The 25,047-nt window shown below is 56.5% G+C and overlaps 1 protein-coding gene across 4 annotated transcripts in view; it reads right to left on the reverse strand.

The window, feature by feature from the left end:
• SCUBE1 (signal peptide, CUB domain and EGF like domain containing 1) overlaps positions 1 to 23,680 on the reverse strand; it is a 112,612-nt gene extending 88,932 nt beyond the window's left edge. For all 4 annotated transcript variants that reach the window (XM_037028505.1, XM_037028507.1, XM_037028504.1 and 1 more), the window contains exons 1-3: positions 23,503 to 23,680; positions 19,885 to 20,016; positions 2,842 to 2,970 (exon numbers count right to left, since the gene is read on the reverse strand). In XM_037028505.1, the coding sequence (XP_036884400.1) occupies positions 2,842 to 2,970; positions 19,885 to 20,016; positions 23,503 to 23,590 (349 nt within the window). In that variant the 5' untranslated portion in view covers positions 23,591 to 23,680. The remainder of the gene's footprint in view (positions 1 to 2,841; positions 2,971 to 19,884; positions 20,017 to 23,502) is intronic.
• Positions 23,681 to 25,047: the final 1,367 nt, after the last annotated feature.

Genomic DNA, 25,047 nt, shown 5'->3' on the forward strand with positions numbered 1-25,047 from the left:
GGCCTGCCCCACGTCTCAGAGGCGTCATCGGACAGCCCCCCCTCAGTTCATCTCTGAACGTTGGTGCCCCGATGCCCACTTCAATCTGAGTGCTCACTGCACTCTGCTGGACAGCCCCCATCCATGATTGCCTTCGGTCCTCACAGAAGACTCACAGATTAGTACTACGAATGCCCCCTCACAGGTGAGGAAACTGAGGCCCAGAGGGAAAGCGACTGGCCAAGGGTCACCCAGCTGATGACTGGCGGGGCCAGGACTGGAGCCAAGAATTGGCAGTTCCCACCATCTGTTCTCTCGAGCAGTGGAGGCCCCACAGGGTCATCAGCTTTGCACTCGGGGACGGTTGGTTGTTGACACACACCCTTTCTCGTGTGTGAGAAGGGGCACACTAGCAAAGCCAAGGCTTGTCCTTCAAGGGGGACTCAGTAGGTACGTGTGGATGTCAATCAAGACGACACCTGTTGTACGGCCCATCCTTCACAGTCCAGTTGAAGATTCTGCCTCCTCCTGAGGCCCCTCCTCCCACCGTTCCTGCGTCCGGGAGCCCCGCTGGCTCTCCACACAGGCTGTGCCCTCACCCCAGGGGGCTGCTCCCCAGCCTCTGAAGATCCTGCTCACAGCAACCTTCTCTTTAGAGACCCCCTTGAAGGACCCAGCCCTATGCCCACCCCTACTGTTGCCCCTCATGGGGGTAGCTCTGCACAGGCCCTTCTGGCTTCAACAGCCTGCTGCCCAGACCCCCGTTTGGCACTTACTGTGGGTATGATTACATGTTCCCAGATCCGCTTCCCGTAACAAGCCCATCTGAGACCCTACAGGATTAAATGAAAACAGGCAGGGAATCCGAGGCTGACACACCGCAAAGAGGGAGAGTCCAGAGCACGCGGGACACGCACTCCCCCCGCCGCCCCCCCCCCGCCCCCGTGCACCAGCTGGCCCGGAGGCAGGGGTGCCGCGCACTTGCAGACAGCCCTGCAGCGGAAGTCACAAACAACCCAAACGACCGCCGGCCCAGCAGGTCCACTTCTGGGAAGGACTGCTAAGGCAACAATGGGAAAGACGCGAAAAGTAAGGTCTATGCCCAGAATCACTTCTAGATTCTGATGGTATAAACAAACAAACAAGATAAGCAAACAATCTAAGTGTCCAACCGACAAAGTGTGGCCGAGTCACCCAGAGTAACACTAATGCCTGTTCCTTAACTATTTGCACCTACTAAGTGCCAGTCACTTCACTGAACCCTCACACTTGGCTCTACGGCGGGGAAGCCTGAGGCTCTGAGGTCATGGCAACAGCAACTGCCACTAGTGTTGACAGCCCTGTGCCCACCATGCTTCCCAGTGCCTGGACGTGATCTCAGTTACTGCTCACGACGGCTACCATCACCCTCTGTTTACCAGCAAGGGGGTGACTGAGGCCCCGAGACGTCACCAATGTGTCCGTAGCCACACTCCCGCCGAGTCCACGTCTCACCCCTGGGCCCCCACAGCCAGCGGGGGACAAGTGCTTCAGGGTCAGGCACTTCCACTTTGAGACCGTGAGCTCTCTGCCCCGAGACGTTCCTCCTGCTACAGACGGCACGCCACCTCTGCAGCAGGTTGAGCTGTGCCCCCAAAGAGGTTGAAGGCCTAACCACCAGTGTCTGAGAACACAGCCTCTCTGGAGATGGGGTGTTTGCAGACGATCCACACTAAGTCATCGGGTTAAGGTTTAATCCAATAGGACCGTGTCCTTGTAGACAGGGGAAATCTGGACATGGAGAGAGAAGGGCACAGAGCAAAGACAACACGGAGACCCGGACGATGTGACCGACAAGCAAAGCACACCAAGGCCACGAGGAGCTGGGAGAGGCCTCAAACTGACTCTCCCTCCCAGTCCTCCACACGGGCCAACCCTGCTGATGGCTTGACTTCAGACTTCCGGCTTCCAGACCGAGAGAGAGTCAGTTGCGGCTGCTCGAGCCTCCGTTTCTCGAGGTAGTGCAGCAGCCTCAGGTTATTTAAACGCGGTTGCTTGTCAGACCATGAGGCGACTAGAAAAGCAGCAACGACACGGGCCAGGTAAACATACGTGAGGTTTACATGATGTGAAAAGACAGTTGAGGGGCAAAACCATGCTGACCCCCTGGTCACGGCTGCAGTGAAATCGCACCTGGTGCAGAGAGAAGAGCGACAGGGAGCACGCCAGCGTAACTGAAGTGCTTCCCGGTGTTTTGTCCCCGCTCTGCATTGTCCACATTTTACACAGCAAGCTTGCATTACTCTTATGAATTTTACACAACTGGCTTAAATATATAATTGAAGCCGAGACTCTGGAGATATAGAAGAATCCTTATTGTGGGCTGCAATGTGCTCCCCCAAATTCTTGTTGAAGCCCCAGTCCCCAGTCCCTGAGCATGCGGCTGTCTCTGAGACAGGGCCTTTTCAGAGGTTAAAAGTCAGCTGGGACGGGCCCTGCTCCAATATGACTGGTGTCCTCATCAGAGGCGATGACGACACACAGAAAGACACCAAATACTCGGACACACGGAGAAATGACCATATGAACACCTGGGAAGAAGGTGGTCATCTGTGAGTCGAGTTGAGAGGCCTCAGAAAAAACGCATAGCAGTGACCCCACTGACCTTAGACCTCTAGCCTCCAGAACTGTGAGAAAATAAATTCCTGTTGTCAAAGCCCCTACCCCCACCCAGTCTGTGCTGTTTTAGTCTGGCAGCCCCAACAAACTAAGACAAAGAAACAACCAAAGGGGAGCAAGCCCTCCTACAGCCCCAGCACACCATGTTGGAGCAGAGAAGTGGCAGGGTGCGCCTCAAAGGCAGGGCACCACTGCGGCACTCACCCAGGCAGTTGTGTCCATCGTGGGCCAGCATGAAGCCGTCGAAGCAGGTGCACCTGTAGTTCCCCGGGATATTGATGCACTCATGGACACAGCCCCCGTTGTAGTAGTCATTCTCACACTCGTCGATGTCTGTAAGAGGGGCACGAGAGGTGTCAGAGGAAGAGCCTGGGGTCTCCTCTCCCTGCGCTGCTGAGGCCACCTGGACATGCATGGCTACAGGATGAGTCAACAGGTATTCACGAGAACCCATGCTGGGGGCTGGGGACACAAAGATGACAAAGATGCAGATCCTGGCTCTGTACCAAGACTGGCCACCACCTTGCAGAGCTGGGCCGTGTGCTGGACATGTGTGGGTGCTTTCCAGCATCCACCAGTGACGCAGACAAGAGTCAGGTCCAGCTCTGCCTCCGGGGAAGGCCTCTCAACAACCACAGTGTGTGGGGAACCTGGGTGAAAGGCCCTCAGACTGGATGTCTTCCGCCTATCTGAAGGCCTCCCAGACGTGGAGAGCTCGTTACTTGTGAAGTGGGAGGGGATCCAAAAGAGTGAACTTCGCATACCATCACCAAGTGTAACTAACTCTGGAATTTAAGTCCACGCACTCCCTTCAAATAGTTTCCTTCCGCATCAGCATCTGAAGTCTGAATTTCTGCTGCTCCAGTGTCCTTGTTATAACAAAGCCTTCTGTCTCATAAACAACGGCTAATAGCCTTTGTAAAGGTCACCCTTTCTGCTGTTCTTAGTCTTTTTCCACATTTCCCATCAGGGGTCAAAGGGCTATCTGTTCTCCTGTTCCAGAGAGACTTAAGGGGCTTGGAGGTAACAGGAATGGGCCTAGTCAACATTTCACAAGTGGAGCTGCTTCTAGATCCACGTCCCGTGGACAACACCACGTCATCATCTTTCAAAGGAATCCCACGGTAACTCAGACACCTAGGCACCATTATCATTATTCCAATCTCACGAGGGCACTTAAGAAACGGAGGCAACGGGGTGCGGGGCGAGATGTTGCCACACGTCCCGTAATTGGAATGTAGAACAAGTGGGGTTAGAACCAGTACAGCCCGGCTCTGCGGCCTGAGGGGACCTAAGCCCGGCGCCATGTCTGGAAGAGGCGAGGAGGTCCCTCCGAGGTACAGAGAACTGAGAACCGTCAGCACTGCTGGGGTCGCCTGCCCTCCTGCCCTGCCCGGCAAACGCTTCGTGGGCTCGTGGGTCTCGATCTACACCCACCCATGCCTCCATAAGCAACACGGAGAAGCAGCGAGAGGGAGGCGGAAGTGCTCCACAGCGGAACCGGAAGTGCTACCCAGTGGAACGGGAAGTGCCTGCGCTAAGAGAACCGGAAATGCCTCAGAATGTGTTACAATGTGGGGCTGGGAGGGTGAGCTGTCTGCTCCTCGGTTGAAGAGTGCTTTTGAGATGGGTCCCAACTGCAAAAGCTGGAGTGGGGACTGCCTGAGGAATAGCAGGGACTAAAGGCAAGTCTGACCGCTCCCGCGAGCGCCGAAGGAGCTGGCGCCAGGAGCCACCCCGCTCCCTGCTGTCCACATTGTCTGGACGGCAGAGCTCCACCGAGTGGGGTGGGGGTGGGGGTGGGGAGGAAGCCATGGGGGACATTCACGTTCTCAGGCATGCATTCCCATCTGGACGGCAGAAGCTGTCTCATTAGGTAGTGAGCTCCCTGATCCTGGAGGTGAATAAGCCAGGAACACTGCCAGCAGACAGGATACTTCAGTGAAAACTGCAGCATAGCAGCTCCTGAACACCTCAGGAGTTGTACAGCCTGCTCCAGGTGCCTGCCTGCTGGGCCACCAGAGGGAAGAACAAACCAGCCTAAATCTCCAAAGGTGTCCAAGACAGAGACTTCCTCCTGACCTGCCTGCGGTGGCCATCAGCTTCAGCTGGGAAGCTGACCTAATTCTGCAAGTCATTTGAATTGGTTTTAATCATATATTTAATGCACTTAGAAATTGTAAGTAACACTGAAGGAGGAGGATACAAGATTTTATACTTGAAAAGGCACATGGGTTTATAAAGACTAGGATATTGATCACCTCCCAGTCTCTGCAACCCTGACCTTGCACCAGAGCCCCCAGTACACCAACCAACCACTTTCCCCCACGGATCTTCCACAGACACACAAAGGCAGCGTGCCCCAACTTTCACTCATCAACCTGCACTTTTCTGGGGTGCCCCATCCAGTGAATATCATTTCTCCACACCCAACTGGTACCTAATCAAGTCCCAAAGCATAGTTTTTCAACACTGTTACCGTGGTTCCAGGCCACCCACTGGCCACCTGTTTCCACTACCTGTCAGCTCAGTGTCATCTCATCCGATCTGAACCAGCAGCCCCCAAACTGGTCCCCCCTTCCCTTCATCCGAGAAGGTGACTCTCTGGAGAAGATGGTCTTGTCCCAACTCCGACAGTGTAGTCCGATCCATTTCGACCAAACAGTGCATGGCATTTGCAACTGCTGGTGGTCCCAGTGTGGACCCAGGGCATAGTGTGGATAAATCAGACGGAGGGAAGGGACTTTTATGCTTAGTTAAAAGAGTTCTCTCCCTGCTCCACCTCCCCTACCTCAGAAGGAAGTATGCAGGTATCTGCTGGAACATACACTAGCCCACTTAGCAGCCCCCGGGGTGGTATCTTAACTCAGTTTCGCGGTTGAGTAGGCCAAAGTGCAGAGAGGCTGGGAAGTTGCGCAAGGTCCTGCAGTAAGTGGTCGGGCAAGGATCGAAACAAAGGTCTTTAGGCCCATAAAACCCATGTCCTTTCTATTAGAAGTCAGACTGCCCGTGACATGCCAGGCATTGGCACAGTACTTGAATTTTTTTAATACTCACCTGACGATGCTCATTGATTTTAGAGACAGGGAGGAACATCAGTGTGAGAGAGAAACATTGACTGGTCACCTCTCATGTGCACCCTGACCGGGGATTGAATCCATAACCTGCTTGTGCACGGGACAGCACTCATCCAACTGAGCCACACGGCTGGGGCAGCAACGTACTTTATACACGTGATTTCACTCTTGGCACAATTACACTGTGTACCAAGAAAGCATCCAATCATCAGAACACGCACTTACCCCTTCATCCTTCTACTTGCTCCGCACACATGCACCTACCTGTGCACCTGTCCATCTACCCAAGTAGCCAGCCAGGCCGCCGCCCACCCATTATCTACCCATCTGGTCACTGTACTAGGTACCCGTTCAAGTGCCCACCCAGCCATCCTTCCATTTGCCTGTTCATGCAAAGTCTGTCCATCTAAAAATTCAGTCAGCTGACCATCCTTCCACTCATCCAATCATCTATTATTCATCCATTCCTTTATCCTCCAGACATCCACCCATACATCTACACATGCATCCACCATCTAAACACTCAGCCAGACACCCATCCTTCTCTTCATCCAGACATCTAAACACTCATCCTACCCTGACAGGTGTGGCTCAGTGGGTTGGGTGTCGTTCCATGAAAGGAAAGGTTGCCAGTTCAATTCCTGGTTGAGGCACATGCCTAGGTTGTGGGTTTGGTTCCTCTCTCATATCGATATTTCTCTCCCTCTCTTACCTTCTCTCTATTTATTTAGTTTTAGAGAGAAGGTAAGGGAGGCAGAGAGGGGGAGAAACATCAATGTGTGGTTGCCTCTCACATGCCCCCCACCGGAGACCTGACCAACAACCCAGGCATGTGCCTTGACTGGGAATTGAGCCAGCAGCCCTTTGGTTTGCAGGCTGGCATGTAATCCACGGAGCCACACCAGCTAGGGAAAATAAATAAACTCTTTAAACATTTATCCATCCACACCTCTATTCACTCATCCATCCATCCACATAGCTAAGCATCTATCCATCTATTCATTGATAGAAGCACCCAGCCATCTAAGCAAACACACACACACCCCCAAACACCTACTCACTCATCTATCTGTCCATCCAAATAAATATTCACTCATCTGTCCAAGCATCTATTCATCTACCCATCAGTTCCATTAAATATCATCCATCTAAACTGCTTATGAAATATATACAATAAGATTTTCAAAATGAGATGTTAGGATGAAGAAAAAGAAGTGAGGTTGAAGGCTAAAAGAATGCTGGTGAAAGTATGCAGCAATACATTCGGTAACTCCAGCACAATTTCAAAAGGCAGACCACAAATATGGCTCTGAACTTCCTGGCAGCCAAAGCAAAGAAGGAAACAATCAGTTGGAGTTACCACGTCCATAAAATGCACCGAGACCAGCTATTTTTAAAGGTGGATAAGTCTGAGGAAGATGTTTCTCCTCTGATTACAACGGTCACACTCCCCACTGTGCCTGGCATGGTTCCAGTTTGTGCCTGGTATCTGGGTGTAATTATTAACAGCATACTTTTCACTGTGAAAATGATAAGCTATTTGATCAGCATACCCATAAGGCATTATAAAAAGATTGCCTAAAAGTCAATAAAACAACTCTAGCCTGTTCCTCCCTTTGCCTCCTCAGAGTGTAGGCCACAGTAGAGACCAGTGGGCTGAAGAGTGCGGGAATGCTCAATGCTCACACCTCTTCCCTTAGTCCGTCCCCAAGGAATTCCCCCCACACGCAACCATCTCTTAGAATGGGCAGTTCCTGCCGGCCCCCAGGCCTGCGTGCTCCTCCGGGCCTCTGAGGCCAGCCTGCTTTCCCCAGCACCCCGGGCAGAGATCATCTGTGCCCAGTGAGCGCCCCCTCATTTTCTGCATTTGTGCCTTAAATTTTTGTTTTTTAAGAACATGTGAGCCTCCTCCTTTAATACCTAAGGAATAAACACACAAACAAAGCAACTAAACGAGATCTCTGCCAAAGCCAGGGGATTTATTACTGTAACGAGCATATCCAAGACCCGCCAGCCCTGGAGGAGGCCTGCAGGCCTTCAAGATGCCCCTCGGGCTCCAACCACTCCTTGAGAACAGTTAAAGCCGGAGGAGGAAGAAGCAGACTTGGTGGGGAGGAGGGTGAAGGAATGGAGGGGCGGAGCCAAGCTCTCTGGGTGCCTGTTCCAAACAGACTGCTGAGCGGCGAACTGCGTCCTCCCGGAAAAGATGTGTTGATGTCCTAACCTCTGGACTGGAGCATGGGGGCCCCAGTCCGATGACTGGTGTCCTCATTTATCAGAGGAGGGAAATTCAGATACTGACACACAGGGAGGGGGTTAGGACGGAGAGGAAACCGTGGGAAAGGGCACAGACACGCAGGGAAGAGGGCCACGTGTAGACAGCACCAGAGGCTGGTGTGAGGAAGCTGGCGTGGGCGCTGCTCCCGTTTCACCGAGGCGGAGGTGGAGGCCAACCCCGTGGCAGCGTTCCACGCAGGAGCCACATCCTCTGGGTGCAGGACATGAATACCCGTCTAAACGGCTTCCAGCTCCAAGCAGTTGTTAAGAGGGGGGTGCGGAGGGGATGTCATGCATCACTACTTCCATTTTCAAGGTCCACACCCGCCTTGAGGGTGAGGGGCGGTGACAGGGAAGGGTCCCACAAGAGGAGAAAGCAAAGAGGACAAAAGACCTGACTGTGTGCAGAGGGGCCCCTGCCCCTTCTCCGGCTCAGGTTTTTTCAAAAAATGAAAACTCAATTCCCAACAGAAAACAGCTCCGGACATCCAACAGAGCAGAGGAGAACAGCGCGGGGAGCCGCTCAGGAGGGACTTTCAGAAGGTCACACAGTCCCGCCGTCCCTAAATAAAAATGGCAGCGTGCACAGGACCCCACGGCTGCGGCTGTGTGCCTCGTGCCCACAGTGCTGGTTTGGGATGAGAGTGGGGTGAGTTTGATTTTTTCACTTAATTCAAAATTGATTCTCACTGACTCATAAAATATACATTTACTTGGTGGTGCCTAGGTTCAAAAAGATTCTACTGCGAATAGTCAGAGCTCCATCTCATTTTACTTTAATATGATTTCAGGGCATTTTTCTACAAATTAGGACTGACCGGAAAGGTTCTCAGTCAAGACTTTTAAAAAATTGAAGTCTAGCTGGTCTATGATGTTACATTAGTTTCAGGTGTACACTATAGTGATTTCAACATTTGTGAGCCTTACAAAAAAAAAAAAAGGATTTTTAAAGCATCTCACTCTGCCCTTCTAGAGATCGTTACTGCAAATGTCTTTTCCTTTCCCCTGAAATCGGCATTTTTCTTGACCGTGCTTGCAGACAGCGGAGACCAAGTGCTCGAACAAAGACCCTGTGCAGGCTGGGGGCTAGCACGTCTTGCCCTTTGTCTGGGGGCTTTAGGGGAACCACGCGCTCCTTAGATCAGGCACCCATTCTGGGGGAGACGCAGGGCTTAGGAAGTTGAGTCCTTATTGGTGAATAAATCGTAATCTGGTTTGTCGTCTAATTATGCTTGAAGGAAGGTAGTTCGGCAGGGCCGCCTAGCAGGAAGGATTAAGCCACTGGCCCGCTGTCCCCCAGCCCCCTGCCCCATCTCCGTGGCACAGGGTTAAGCTCTGGGTTCGTAATGACTGAGTAATGAGACCGCTCTCTGCAGACCCCTGGCACCCATCGATCAGGCGCCCCTTCTGCTGAGACAACGCCAGAAGTGGGCCCAGCAGTTCGTTATGGGAAAGGTCAAAGGTCACGCAAAACCAACACAAATCGATATACTTTTCCATTCCTCCCTGTGCACGGCGACCATGGCTCGGCCAGGGGTGGGAAGGTCCTCCCTCCATCCTGCCCTTGATCCAGGACAACCGTGGGGTTGGAGCCGTCTGCTGACCTTTCCCAGTGGCCCTCACAGCTTCAGGCCACTACACTTTTGCTCATGCTGTTCCCTCTGCCTGGAGTTCCTTCTCCTTCACAGATACCTATGCACTTTTGCAGACTGAGCCTGAGCACCTCCTCCTCCCTGCAGCTTTTGCCAGTCCCCTGGCAGGCGTGACCTCCCCACTTTCTGGGCTCCGCCACCCTGAGAACAGACACTCCCACTTGCTCTGAGTGTGTCCTACAGGCAAGAACGGAGTCCTGTTGCCTCAGAGGTAGCAGAGCGAGCACAGCCACAGCCTACGCTGAAGGAAGGAGGGACCACCCTGTCGGCAGCCTCTGCTGGCTGACCCCGTGGTGTGGCGACAGCATGAGGCCTTCCTGCTTGGCCGCCCGGAGAAGAGGGCCCGGCACCTTCACTGTACAGCAGGGGAAACCGAGGCTCACGGGCGTCACCTGTGCTGCCCAAGCTCCCACAGCCAGTGCGAGTGCAGCCAGGAAGTGAGCCAGGCCACCGGGCTGCAAAGCTAATGCTGTTCCAGCCACCAAGGACCACCTATGGTAGGATTCCATGTAGGTGAAGTCTCCAGAAAAGCCAAATCTATTTTTTTTAAAGATTTTATTTATTTATCTTTTAGAGAGGAAAGGAAGGAGAGAAGGAGAGAAACAATGTATGGTTGCCTCTCGTGAGTCCCCTGCTGGGAACTGGCCCGCAACCCAGGCATGTGCCCTGACTGGAAATCGAACCTCGATCAATTGTGTGGTTCGCAGGCCTGCGCTCAATCCACCGAGCTACACCAGCCAGGGCCAGAAAAGCCAAATCTATTGAGACAGGAAGTGGATTAGTGGTTTTCTGGGACTGGGGGCCTGAGGGGCTGGAGAGTCATGGCTAAAGGGTGCAGGGTTTCTTCTGGGTGAGAGAAGGCTCTAAAATAGACGAATGCACAACTCTGTAAATTACTAAAAGGCACCGAACTGTACACTTTAAATGGGCGAATTGTATGGTGTGTGAATTATCTCAGTGGAGCTGATGAAAATTTTTAAAGCATCAGTGCTGCGGGCTCTCATCCACTGAGCTGGCTGGGCCTGGAGGGGGCGCTCCGCCTGTTGCAGGGAAGCACAAATGCCAGACTCCGCCTGCTGCCTGCCCAGAGGGAGCTCACAGTGGGCTCCGTGGCTCCCAAGTACCAGGTGGGACTCGCCTCCCAAACACAAAGGACCAGTTAATGATCCCCTTTCTCCCTCAGCAACATCCTGACCGCTTCTCTGGGGACTCCCCCAGGTTCTGGCCTCAGGCCCACCAGACACTGAGGCAGCCCAGGCAGGGGAGGCTGACAGGTGGGTGTGGCTGAGGTGGAAGCCAGGGCGGGCCCAGGGCCTGCTGTGCTGTGTGGAAGCCGCCTCTGCTCCCTTCGATGACAGGCATGCTCAGGCTCCTCAGGAAAAAGCTGGGGAGAAGCCCCAGAGCCCCACACTTAGGACTTGGGGGGCTGCTCTGGAGGCCTGGCCTCCTGTGAGCTCAGCAGCAGGATGGTGGGGAACACGCAGTGGCTGCGGCTTGGAACAGGGAAGCCGGACCCTGAGCTCCTCCAATGCACCCCCTGGATTCTATAAACGGGTACCCAAACCCAGACCGGGAACTGAGAAGCCTATTTTACCAGCAAGTTGGGGGCTGACAGCAACTTGGCCCCGAGAACCCCCAGCTCAGGCGTCTTCCCCTAACCTCACAGGCCCCGTGCGGTTTGACCTCAACCTCTTTCCCTCCAACTAATTCCCCAGGAGTCTGTCACTGAAAGTGACAGGGCACCGTCTGACGGCAGGCGGCTGCCCCATCACTGCAGCCCAGGCAGCAGGGCCTTACTTTCCCTCGTCATAGAAAGGGAAACTGAGGCTCAGAGAGCTTGGGGCACTTGCCCTGGGTCACCCAGCTAGTAAGCGGCGTAGCCAATACTGGAACTCAGGCAGCCTGGTTCCGAGTCCCCTCTCCTGACCCCGACACTCTCGTTGGAGGAACAGTGCTGCGTGCCCCACCTCGGCCCCCTGGCCTCCCTGTCAGGTTATCTCAGTGACCCAGGGAGCCATGCCCCACAGTTCTGAGGATCGAGCCACCTCCTTGCCTTCTTCCCTCCTGTGTTAACACCTCCCTGGGCTGGATCCTCATCCTCAGCTTAGAACCTGGCCATAGGTGCTGCCAGCTTGGGGGGGTGGAGAATGACACCCCCCCAAGACGGATGTCTCTCCTATGAGCACGGCCTCGCCCAGCACTGCACCAGCCAGGCCTGGGTCGACCTGTGGGGCTGCCTGCGGAAAGGGACAAGTGGCCATGGTCCGGCTGGAGACCACCTGCCACCCCAAGAGATGGAGCCAGCGCTGGGTGCCACCATGGCAAGGAGCACCCTGAGGAGAAGCCGCCCACCATGGGGGCCATAGGAGCTGGGAGTCTCCAGGCCCCAGCCCTGAACTTTGCAGTCAGCACACTAAGGCTCAAGAAGTCCACAGCCCGCCCAAGGTCACCCAGGGCTGGCACCCAGGTCTCCATAAAACTTTGCTCAGTGCTCCGCCCCTCAGCCCTCAGTGAAATGGCCAGGAAGCCCAGAGAGGAGGCATGGCGGCTCCTGGAGGGAGGAGTGCACTGAGGAGGCCTCGGAGGGATTAGGGCACGATCAGGCCCATCGGCCATTATCAACCGGGCCTAAAGTCGAGGCTGGTCCACTGGGGTTTTTAACTGTCTCCTCCAGGGGGCTGCAGCCCTGGCCCATCTGGAGGACCCCCTCAGGGCACCCGCCAAGACCCCCTGACCTTGCCCGCACAAAGGAGCCCTCTGGCCCACTCTGTCTCAAGGCCTTTGGGGAAGGCCGCCATCCATTTCGGTAGCATTCAAAGGCCAACAGCCTGCAGTTTATTTTCTTAGAAATAATGGTTTTTTCTGCTTAGCATTCCTGCGATGGAAAAACAAATACAGCCACTGTAATAAGAAGCGGCCAAGAGGAGGCGAGAGGGCCCGGAGGAAGGGGAGGCAAGGGGCCTGCTGCCTGGGGAGCTGGGAGATATGGGGGTGGGGGCAGAGACCCTCCAACCCTCAAGAGAGGGGGTTTCAGAGAAAAAAGGGAGCTTAGCTCACAGGCGCTCTCACCTACAGCTAGGCAGCTTGCATGCCTCCCACCGTCGCTCCAACCTGCCCTCTGTGAGGCAGGTGTCTGTGCTGCCACTGCTTGGGGCAAGAACCAGCCTCAGAGAGCCGCGGGTGCTGGAGGAACACACCAGACCCCTACGGGCCTCTGTGTGCTGGCTACAGACGCCCCCTGGGCCCTGGGAGCCCTTCTAATGTCTCCCCCGCTTCCTCCTTGGGCATAGACACTCTCCCCTCTTCTTCACCCCCACGGAGTCTGCTCTGGATTCCCAGTGCTGCACTTCGCACACCTGCTAGGATCACATCTGTCCCCCCAACCGGTAAGGCCGGGAAAACACGCCCTGGTCCCGGCACCGCCCTTGGCCCAGAGTAGGGGCTCGGTGAGTCGTCTCGACCCGGAACTGACTCCGGTCCAGTGGACACACTCTGCGGATGGGCAGATGGAGGATCGGGAAGGAGAACTTGCCTCCGATGCTTAATGCGCACAGTGGGAGCCTTTCGTTTTCCCCCTTCTTTTAAAAAAGAGACCTAGGGTCCAAGAAGCCGAAGATCGGCGTTGGAGCTGGGACTATCACAGTCAACATGACCTAATTGCTAGCTGACAGCAACTTGGAAATTTTTTTTTAATTTATTTATTTATTTTTAGAGAGAGGAGAAGGGAAGGAGAAACAGTGAGAGAGAAACATCAATGTGTGGTTGCCTCTCATGTGTCCCCTGCTGGGGACCTGGCCTGCAACCCAGGCATGTGCCCTGACTGGGAATCGAACGGGCAACCTTTTGCATCACAGGCCTGTCTGTGCTCAACCCACTGAGCTACACCAGCCAGGGCAGCAACTTGGAATTTTAAGTCACATCCAATTTCTTCCTGCCCGTTGGTCTGTGGGACCTGAGCCCCTTTCCTCCTCACCCAGGAGCCCTGGGCTAGCACCCACACGTGCTCATTTGAAGACTTGAAGAAGAATTCCCGTGCCCCCCCCCCTACTGCCTGTCCTGGCCTCCCCAAAAGCAGAATTTTATCTGGAGTTTCAGGAACATGTGCAATAATGATAATGAAAATGATTTAATAAGGTCAAAGACACTATTTTCTAAGAAGGCCAAGCGGTCTTAAGATTTTTTCCTACTGCTAGACTAAATGGATCAGCGGGCATGTCATTCGGACTTTCGTTAAAACACTTAATGGCCTGCCCTGTAATCTACCCAACTTCAGTGACTGACAAGGGGGCCCTGGGGACATTCCATTCAGGAAGTGACTATTTACATTCATTACACACATGCTAATTTTGTGATCTGCGATAGCCCTAAGGTTCTCATTTTTTTCCTTTTCACAAAAAAGGGGGAAATAATAATATATTTGATATACTGTGGCCAAAACAAAAATTTATTTCCCCCAAGAGTTTTAATTATGGCCTTTTGGGAAAGGCCTGAGTTGGAACTTGCAAGTGGAATAAACTGCTTGAGCAACTGATCTCAGAAATTAAGCACACGCAGAAAGGGGCGCCGTGCGGAAGGGGCGCGGAGCGCCGCCAGGTCAGGCTACACGGTGGTTATCGGGGCGGGGGTCTTAGCTGTTTAAACAAGCCATTTGAGGGCATTTGCTCCTCATCTGGGGCCTGGTCCTGATTATAAACGAGAGCTTTTAATTAAGATTAGTAAGACCCAATTCAAGCCATAATTTGATCCTTTTCCTTAGCCAATGTCTATGAAAACAAAGCAATTAAGGTTAAATGAGTTGAGCATTTAAAGGGGATGACATGCCCCATCCTTACCCCTAGCCTGGCCCCTCAGGGGCCTGAGCACAAACCCACCCAAGCACTTCAAATGAGAAGGCAAGTGCAGGGCTGGCTCTGGCAGCTCCCTGGAGGCCCATGCGTAGGGGTCTAGTGAGCTGGGGATGGGTAGGCTCAGCTAGATGAAGGGGATGGGGGAAACAGGGTAGGAAGCTGGCAAGTGTGAAGAACTGAAGGAAAGACAGTGAGGCGGGGGTGTGGTTAGGGAGAAAAGGGGGGAGAATGAGAGCAGCAGCTCAGAGTGATGAGCTGAGTGCTGGGCGAGCCGAGGGATGTCACCTCCTAGCCACACGATGGGTGATGTGCTTTGAGCTTATTGTGCTCGCGGGGCCTGGCTCAGATGAGCTGGTGGCAGAGTGGGGGTTGGGGTGAACCTAGGAAAGGGTTTCCGCATCCCGCTCTGAGACTCCACAGCTAAGGGTCTTCCCCCACTTTGTTCATCGGGCTGGCGGGGGCCTGGTCCTCTGTTGGGATCTGCCCAGGGTTAGAATCCAGGGTCTGCCGCTTCCCAGTTGGGGACCTGGCTAGAGATTGACCGCCCTGGGCCCAATGTCCCCAACCTAACTCTGCCACTGGTCCACACCAGGGGTCCTCAGACTAGTCCCTTCCTCTCTCGGGCCTCAGTTGCCTCATCTGGGAAACCCTGGGAGTTTGGGGAGGCTCTGGGAGGCCTCCCTGATATCCGTAGGACTGGTAATGGTCAATCACTGTTCCCGACACTAGCTCTGGGGCCAGGCCTACTGAGTCACACAGCTAGGTCATCACAACCCAGTGTAACAGGAGCTCCAAGGGAGGGATGCTCACAGGTAACAAACAGCTCACCTATCTGGGGCAGCAGGGAAGGCTTCCTGGAGGAGGCGACTGCTGGGACTCAGCCATCTGCACTTTCACTCAACAGATGCCTTCCAACAAGCCCCGTGCCAGGCCTGGTGCTGGGTTCTAGGGATTAGAGGTGAATAGGTCACAGACCCTGCCCTTGAGGCGTCCGCCTTCCAGGAAGACATACAAGGAAATATAAATGTCGAGTGACATGGGCCAAAATGCAGGTGTGTCCGGGTCCAGGGAGGTGTGCATGGGTCTGGCGTGGTCACCTGTAAAACGCAGGGGCTGCCCTGAACAGCCTTTAATGCTCCTTCCAACTCTGCGTGAGTTTACCTCAAGTCACTTCAAATTCTGCCAAGACGCAGGTCGTTTGGAAGACACTGAGTTATCCTCGGCCTTGCTCCCAGCCTTTCCCGACAGTCCAAGGCGCCCCAGTCTCGCTGCAGCAAGCCCCTTGCAGTCAGCCGGCCACTTGGAGCCCCAGACACCAGCGGCTGTGCGCAGTGAGGCCCAGACCTGACCACACATGCACTGTGTGTGGACCTGGCCTGGAAGATGCACTCAGAAACCTTCTGGGAAGGGGGGTGATGGGCTGCCTTGGGGGCTGGGCTTGCTAAAGGGGTTTCTGCAACCGGCAGCGGTGTCTACGTGACACAGTCGAGGGTTTAAGAGGCTCAGTCAGCCCCGACCAGGGCCGCCCACAAGCTGGGTCTGTTTCCCATGAAGAACCAGGCAGACTGTGGGAGCCATGCACTCTGGGTGTCCCTGCTGCCCGTCCCTGTGCTCACCAGAGTAAAGAGCAAGGTCTAGCAGATCTTAGGACAGGGTACTCGTTTCCTCCCATGCCCTGACCTCAGCCTCTGCACAGGCTGCATCGTCATCTGTGAATGGTACCCATGCCTGTACATCTCTGTGGGGCTGTGAACACATGCCTATGGTTTGTTTGAATCATCAGTGAACCACAATGCCCCACTTCCCGGCCATGGTATCCTGGGAATGGCTGGAAAAAGACAAAGTCACACCTATTTTCATATACCGAACATTAGGACCACCAACATGACCACGGTACCATCATCCTCATCGACAGTCACCACCATCATCAACGTCCTCCTCCTCCTCTTCTGCCTCCTCCTCCTCGCTGTCGTTATCAATGCCACCATAGTTAACATCGTTACCCATTCCATCAGCAGCAGCAGCAGCACCACCACCTCCGAACAGCAGCTAATGCTTACACAGTGCGCGCCATGTGCCGGGCTATGCACAAATACTTCATGCACATTCATTCATTCAAGCCTCACGCTCGGTCCAGGAAGTAGGTACTTTTACCAGCTCTGTTCTACAGATAAACAGGTTAAATAGCTTGTCCAAGCCACCCAGGCAGGATCCCGAACCTCAGCAGTCTGGCTCCAGGTCCCTGCTTTCACCAAGCTCAGCCAGGTAGCCATGGTTCGTTCCCTCTTCCCAGGACAGAGTGCCGTGGGAGCCGCCGCCCCCCACAGAAAAGCATAGTGGAGGGGTAGAGCCGCCCACTGGGCTCGAGTCCCACCTCAGGAAGATCCTGCCTTCTCAGCGCTCCATCTCCCCATCTGTAAACCGGGAAGCAAACGTGAGAATGGCCTTCCAGCTCTCGCAGGCCACCCTCCAGCTTTCAAAGCCCCCAGAAGGCTCTGCGTGGTCCTCTGGGAAGCCAGGGGGTGAGCGCTCCAGTGGGCTCCCTCGATTCTGCCTCATGACTGTGGGCAGGTCCCAAGGATAAGAACAGTGCAAGTGGGACACTGCCCACTCCGGTCCCCAGACCCCACGCCAGCACGCACTCACTCACGGAGGGCTTTGGACACGAGCGGCCACAGAACGCCCTCCTCTCAGTACCTGAGGTCACTCTCCATCCTGTTACCATGGCAACTCACAAGTGCCGATTTAGCGCCCGCACGACCCCGACCTGGTCAGTGAGAACTTCCACTGAGATCATTTCAGCTCCTACAGCCCAAACCAGACCATAAGCGCCTTGAGTGAGGGACAGGAGTGCACCATCCCTGTCTCCATTCACATCACTGGGAGAGGTAGTGAGGACAGGTGAGGGTGACAATGACAGTGACAGCAGTGGTCCCATCATCTGTGCGTGGAGCACCTTCCCCGAGCCAGGGGTGCCGCTGTGCACTCCATTCAGTCTTCAGCCCCACCTGCAGTGGGGTGTTTGGGGACCACCCAACCAAAGGAGAAACTGAGGCTCGGGAGGGCAGTGACTACCTAAACTATCCGGTCAGAGGTGGGTGGCAGCCCAGCACCAGGCCCGTCCCTACTGCTCTCATTAGACGGGGTCCAAAGGACATGGCGACAAGAATGAGCCATCGGGGACCCGGCACCCATACGTCCCGTGGGCCTCACAGCTGTCTGGGCACCTTACGGCAGCTCCCTACGGGCAGTTGTGTGAACTGCAGTCTGGGCACAGAGCCAGTGCAGAGGAAGCATTTTCTGCACACTCATGTTGGTGCCAGGCCTGCCCCAGGAGCTGGGAACACAGGGACACTCTCGAAAGGCTCCGCCACCGAGGAGCTCACTGGGAGCCCTCACGTGACTTCAGTGAGGAGGCCCCAGCATCAAGCTTATCCTCAAGAAATGAGCTCACAGTTCAGTGGGGGAGCAAGACTTGTAACAACCCAGGGTCAGAAGTACTATGTTGGAGGGTAACCCAGGGGATTTTGGGAACAGAGTCGGTACTTGTGTGTGTGCACATAGGTATCAGGGAAGGCTTCCTGGAAGAGGCAAATCTTAAGCATGATTAGAAATTAGCCACAACATGAGGGGTGATAGAGGAACTCCAGGCAAGGGGAAAACCTGAGCTGGGGCTCAGAGACACGGAACAGCCCGGCGTGTGTATATGTGGCCAGGACAAGGGTTATTCAGTGTTAACAGAAGTTGGGGGCGGAGGCCAGAGCCAGGCTGGAGAGACAAGGGACCCTGGCAATTCCTGAAGCACAACCACAGCCTCCACCTCTCTCATCTTCACACAGAGGATGTTGGCCTGTCAAGCCTGCAAGTGTGACTCCCAGTGGGCCCGGGCAGAGTGGACAGCCAAGCTGGACATTGGAGGACATCAGGGCAACATGGGGGTGACAAAGCGTGGGCCTCCTGGGGGGCGGGGTTGGCTGGAGGAGGACAAGCTGGGTCAGTGGCTTAAACTGGCAGAGATGAGGATCACCCTTGGCCCTCCCCTGCCAAAGTGCTGGGCCTGAAGTGGGGAGCAAAGGGTTGGAAAACGGTCACACAGAGCCACACGGGTGCCACTTGGAACCACTGAGCGAGCCAACCTCCAGGCCTTGCCAGCAGCTGGGCCAGCACGTGCCACCAGGCTTCTTGCTGCCCTATCTGCCTGGAGCCTGGCTTCCTTCCAGAGGTCTTCAGGCAGGCACCAGCTCCCCGCTCAGGCTGCCGGTGGCCCAGAGCACGGCCATGTGGCCAAACGGGGCCTGATCCAGGCTGTTGGCATCTGCCCAGCGCTCGGCGTTAAGTTGATCCCCAACACATGAGATGGATGAACAACATCAGCATCTCAAGGAGGTATAGCTGCTTCTCCTGAAAAACCCCAGCTCCCATTAAGCCGTGTGCAGACATGGCAGGTGCCCATCTTGGTCGCGTGTGTCTCTTTCCTAACACAAATCTCACACTTGGAAAACACAGGGGCAGGGTTCAGTGTGGAGAAAACAAGGTGGCAGAGGGCCACGGAGTGCGAATTCAGAGGCCCGGGTTGGAGTACAGGCTGTGCTCCTGAGAAACCGGGACCTTGCAGAAACGCTTCTCCCCTCTGAGCCTCAGTTTTCCTCATCTTGAAAGTGGGGACACACGAGGCAGTGTTGGATCATTGCTTCTCATCCAGGGGTGCGCCTCAGTCATGTGCTCTCTCCCACCCCCGGACACGGGCCCCACCCCAGGCCTGCAAAGGCGGAGCCGTACAGACCCTCCGAGACAGATACTCCCAGGGGTTCCATCCCCTTTGGAGAGACCTGGCCCCAAAGACACCTGAGGCTGCTCTTTTCTCTCTGACGCTCAGCCTGCCAGGGCGCAGTTTCTAGTGCCAGAAGGTCAAACCAGCACCCAGGCGCTGGGGAGGAGAGCTGGACAGACAGCATCAATTCTCCAGGCTCTCCCTGAGCTCTCGTCCCTGAGCCAACCCTGCGGACACAGACCGTGGCCACCTACTAGCAGGTCCTTTGGGGGCCACACAGGGTGATTTCGGCTTTGGGGTGAGGGGTCTTGGGGAAGTCATCCCAGGCCTTCACCTCACACACATCCCGTTAGGGAGAGATGGACAAAAGTATCATTCAGTGCATTGTCTCAGTTTCTTTTAAAGAAAGGAAGTTTCAAACCCAGGGAGACCTAGGCACCCCAGACTCAAATTCCACCCCCAGGGCAGCCCCCAGGTTCCCAGGAGGCCTGGAGGCCCCCTCCCAAGGCTGAGGCAGGCTGTGTGGAGGTGCTCACGGGGTGGGGAACGGGGGGCTCAGCCCCTGCTGGCATTTCCAGGGGCCGAGCCGTGGGAGCCCCAGAAGGCGAGCGCTGGGGGCTCACCTTCACACTGTCGGCCTTCCCCCTTGTAGCCCGGCTTGCAGAGGCATTTGTAGGACTTGGGCGTGTTCTGGCAGATGGCATCGATGTGGCAGTCATCCGTGCCCTCGGAGCACTCGTCCACGTCGGCTGCCCCTGTGGGGTGGGGGGAACACTGGTGAGGGATGGCCCGGAGGCAGGAAGAGCTCCTTCTGCCTCCGGCCCTTAGTCGATCGGGGGGGTAATGAACGGTGACAGCTATCACTTGACCACCTGCGTGACAAGTCCAGACTGGCAGCGTCTTCGGGGCAGCTGCTCTCAGCCAGGCCACCGAAACGCCGGCTCTCAGTTAGTTCCACAACAGCCCGTTAAGTCCATCTGTTGTTCCCACTAGGAAGGTGGGAAAACTCGGGCTTACGAGCCCAGAGAGGAAAAGCCCCTCTCTGCGTGCCCCACTCTCTCCACAAGCGGGGCTCCAAGCCCCCTCCGCGCTCCTCATTACAAGGCTTAGGGCCAGCAGGATAGCTGAAGGAATTCCAATCCACCCGCTGTGGGTTACAGATGGGGAAACTTCAGCCAGCGGGGAGCTGGGAGCAGAGGCCAAGCCAGGAGGGGGTCTGAACATGGGACCCCGCCCAGCGCCCCGGCTGTGGAAACTCAGGGCCCTCCTGCAGCTGCCACAGCCCGGCCTGGAGTGTCTGGAGGAGGACCGAGCCCGCCCCTGGGCTTGGAGGCTCAGCCACGGTTTTGACCTCCCCTTTCTCTTTCCTCTCCGCCTCTGGAATCTAGGTTCGAACTTGGTTCTCCCAGCCCAACTCCCCAAGTCAAGTTCAGTCTTGGCTTTGGGTGCTCCTGGCTCTCCTCACCTCCCACCCCCAACACACACGGGTGCACCTTCAGCCTGAAACAGCTGTCAGGCAAAGTACAAAATAGATTTGTGTATCTGTGCATATGCACCAACACACACACCCACACGCACACACCCCTCAGACAGGAGGGACCCTCAGGGCACAGGGTCACACAGCTGGAAGAGCCTCAGTTATGATGGAGGTTACAGATGAGGGCAGAGAGGCCCAGGGGGTCCGTTGTAGGTCACTGGCTACTTTGGGCAGAGACTGAAGCTTAGGTCCGGAGCCTGTCTACATGTCATGTTGCTTCCTGCTAGCTATGAAGGACGTGCAGGTGGGTGACAGGCACACAGAGGGACCCAGAAGGGCAGTCCAAGAAACTTTCGGCAGCCATGGTCACTCAGGGTCAAGCCTGGGGAAGTTCTGTTGTGTCCTGCTCTCTTCATGCTTCCAGCCTCCCCCTGGACTGCCTGGTCCTCAAGAATGTCCACTCTGACTTAGTCCCCAGGCCAGCATCAGGGTTCACAGGGGGGCTCTCTAGGAATACCGCTGCTGCCCCCCACCAGCCCCCCCTTGCCCTAATCCTGGGGCTCCAGCCTCCCTGAAAAGGAAGAAGCACTAAGAAGAAACACAGAATCACCTCCTTGCACATGCACGCCTGCGCACACAGCAGGCGGCATCACTTTGGGGGGTACACATCTGCTCAGGTCACAGCCCAAAGGAAGGTGGGAGAGGAGGCCCGCGCCAGTTCTTGGTGTCCAGTGGCCAGCATCGCATCCCCGGCTGGGAGGTGATGACAGAGGGACCCCCGGGCAGGGGTGGCATAGCTTCAAAGGCAGGAAGCCAGAGGCCAGGGAGGGCCAATCTGCATCCTTCCAGGGGGGAGGGCTGGGGCCACTTCTGAGATAGGACCAGCAGGGGAAAGGGGCCTTGGACCTGCTCGTCCCACTTCCTAAGGGTCAGTGCACAGGAATGGTGGGAGGGAGACCACCTGGGGCCCTGGAGCTCCCTGGGCCTCTACCCCCAGCCCCTACCTAGTAGGCGTCCTCCTGAGGGTGGAAATTCGTGACTGCTCACTAAAGGGAGGTGGGCCTCCTCCTAAGACACCTTTCAAACACTTCTTCAGGTGGGTGCTGGGGAGAGGGCAGGTGAGTTCCAGGAGAGAGGGAGAGGAGTCACAGGCCACCTGTCCCCACTCTGGCCATGGAGTCACAGGCCATCTGACCCTCCGGCCATGCTCCCCGCTCTGGGCTGGGGGCTTCCCTGCAGGGCACCACAGGCTTTGAACTCTGGTTTGTTCCACAGCACAGGCCTCCATAGGGTGGAGACTGGGTGGAGACAGACACAGACACAGAGAGAGACAGAGGTGGGGAGAGGCACATTCAGAAACAATTGCATGGGGTTTGAGGACCCCAAAGCCCGGGATGCACACCCATGGACAAGTGGGGGTGTGGGCAGCAGGGCCCAGCTTCCCGGGGTGGGGGCGTGAACAACCAACCACTCTACTCCAAATGCAGCACAGTTGAAGTAGTCTGGCACCCTCTCACAGGGCGCGACTCCCAGGCACAGGCTCCCATGGCCAAGCACAGACTTCAGGGAGCCTGTGAGGCAGCCAGGGGCTCCCAGAGAAAGACAAGGGGAGCACTAGGGCAGGCAGGGCCTCCCCTGACCTCTCCACACCAGGGGAAGGGAGAGGGAGGAAGCTCGTGGGAGGCCCTGATTTCAGCTTGGTGGGAGCCCTCTATCCAGACCATGAGGGGAGCAGAAGGGGAAGGCCCAGCAGTGCCAGGATCCCAGTTGAACCCTGGGGAGCCCCGGCTTGGCCTCTGCTGCCTGCCCCCGACCCAGGCCAGATGCTGGTAACCTCCTTCCTCAGCGTCTCCAGTTCCTTTCCTCCCCTGGACCACCCCGCCCATCATGTCCCGTGTCTGGCGTCCTCTCCTGCTGGTTCCCATCCATCTACTCTTCTCTGTGTCTGTCTATCGGTTCTCCCCCTCCTGTCTGACTGTCCATCCATCTACCCATCGTTTTCCGACCACCTCCACCCCCCCTCCTTCGCGCCCCCCTCCGCTAGCTGCACTCCCAGCCCTCTCACCTCTTCCTAGGGTGTGTCTGCCTCCACCTCCCCTCTCCCTCTGCCTTCGTGTCCCTTAGTCCATCCCGTCCCTCGCTCTCCCTCTTTGATCTTTTTCTTTCCTGCTGCCTGTTGGCCACCTCCTCCCTCCCTTAGTCTCCTCCTTTCCTCCTCCGGTCTTCCTTCAGTTTTTCTCTTCTCTTCCATGTCTGTCTTTCTCTGGGTTTCCTCCTGTGTCCTTTTGTGTGTTCCCTCTGTGTCTGCTTCCGTCGGTTTGTCCCTCCATATATGACCCCCCTTTCTATGTCCGTCCGTTTTCCCTTGGTCTCCCCTCCGAGGCTCCTTCCGTCCACGCTCCAGTCTCCCCTGGGGAAGGTCCGTCTGGCTCCGGGGTCCCCGCTCCCCGCCCTTGGTCCACGCACTGGGGGCCCCCTGGGCCGGCCGTCGCTCTTTCTTCCTTCCTCTCTCCCTCGCCCTCCTCTTCCCCCGGGGCCTCACCCCACCCCACCCCTGCTGCGGGCCCCATGGGCTCCGGGAGCCCCAGGCGGCCCGGGCTGCGGGAAGGGGGCGCCCCGCGCGGGTCCCAGAAGTTACTTTGCAGAGAGGCGAGGCAGGGCAGGGAACCGCGTCGGCTGCGGCCCTCCCCACAGCGCGAGGTAGGGGAACCCCTCGGGACCCCACCGCCGCCCCGCGCCCGCCGCCCGCCGAGTCGGGGCTTACCTGGGAGCCCGCTGCCCGCCGCCAGTCGCCCGCACGCACCCAGCGCGAGCAGCACCCACAAGTGCCAGCGCACGGCCGCCGCGCCCATGCTCGCTGCGGGCCGGGCCCGGCCGGGCGTGCGGGCGAGCTGGGCGCGGGATTCCCCGGACCGGCCGCTCGGCTAGCGCTCCTCGCTGCTGGCTCCCGGGCCACCGCTTGGGCTCGCAGCCACCAAGCCGGCGCGGCTGACGAGCTGACAGCCGGGCGTGCATTGGCTCGCAGCCGTCGGGGGCGGGGCGTCGCGTGCGGCTGGCCAATGGGCTCGAGCTGCCGGTCCGCGGGGGGAGGGGCGGGAGGGTGCCCCAGCCACCCCCGCTCCCGGCGGGCGGCAGGTGGGGGGTAGGGGCATCGGGCGGCTCGCGCGGCCGCAGGGTGCAGGGTCTCGGCCAGGCCGTGGCTTACACGGAAGCTGCTCCCTTTCTCTGCCCCATCGCCTCCGTTAACCCCCCTCACCAAGGGTGACCGCTGCCGTGGGGGCTGCACCACCCCCGCACCAACACACTCAGGGGTTCGGAGAAGCCCGCCAGCCGGTCCTCGGAGATCGAACAGGGCTCGGCGGCATCGATTTACTGGGAAAGAAATGCCAACGTGTAGAGCAGAACTCATTCATCCTTTCGGTAAATATCTATCGAACTCCCACTGTGTTCCAAGCGCTAGCAAGGCAGCGGTGAAGTAGCCAGATAGGGAAATATCGCAAGGATGGGTTGAAAATTTACATTAAAAACAAGTGAACTTTTTACCACTCCCCAAAGGAAAGTGGCCCCTCAGTGTGCTTGCGACAGGACAGTCACAGAACCCACGTCTGCAAGGGAGCCCAGAAAGCTCCGGGTGGGCAGAACTGCTTTGCCCACCGTCCTGGCCGCATGGCTCCTCTGCGGGGCTGCCCTCTGGGCCAGCAGTTTGATGCCCGGAGAATGTGAGCCCCGGGGCAGCCGGGGCAGTGGGGTCATTCAACCCAAGGACTGCTCTGGCCCGCCCGACGTCTACACCTGATGCCTGTTGGTTGGCCTTGGGTGCCTGAACCGAGACCCCCGCCTGTGTGGCGCAGCTGGAAATAAATGGCCCCTCTCAGCCCGAGTCTGGACGCTTTAAGGGAAGAAAGTTCAGCAAACCCCAAGGCCCATCTCCTTGACAACCGCCAATAAGAGCTCCTTTTTTCTTCTCCTGCTCTCTCCGCCTGACTCAAAGGCAAGACTTTCCTCTTTTTGTCCGCTCTGCCTGCGTTCGTCTGCGCCCAACTTCCCACCTCACGCCAGTTTCCTTCCCTGCCCCCAGCAGACACACACTTGCACACACCCAGACGTGCCAACCCATGCTCTCACACACACATGTTCACACAGGCCACTATAGCCTCAAACATGCAACCAGCCACACACATTGACACACACACATTCCTGCACATAGCACTCACACACTCATCTGGAGCTCATCTCCACAGGCCTGGAGTCTCCACCCTTGCTCCAACCTGACTGCATATCATAAATAGTGTGTGGCACTGGCCTGGTG

Source organism: Sturnira hondurensis, unplaced genomic scaffold (genome assembly GCF_014824575.4).
Source record: "Sturnira hondurensis isolate 20B ecotype Veracruz unplaced genomic scaffold, ASM1482457v3 Scaffold0019978, whole genome shotgun sequence".
NCBI lineage: Eukaryota > Metazoa > Chordata > Mammalia > Chiroptera > Phyllostomidae > Sturnira > Sturnira hondurensis.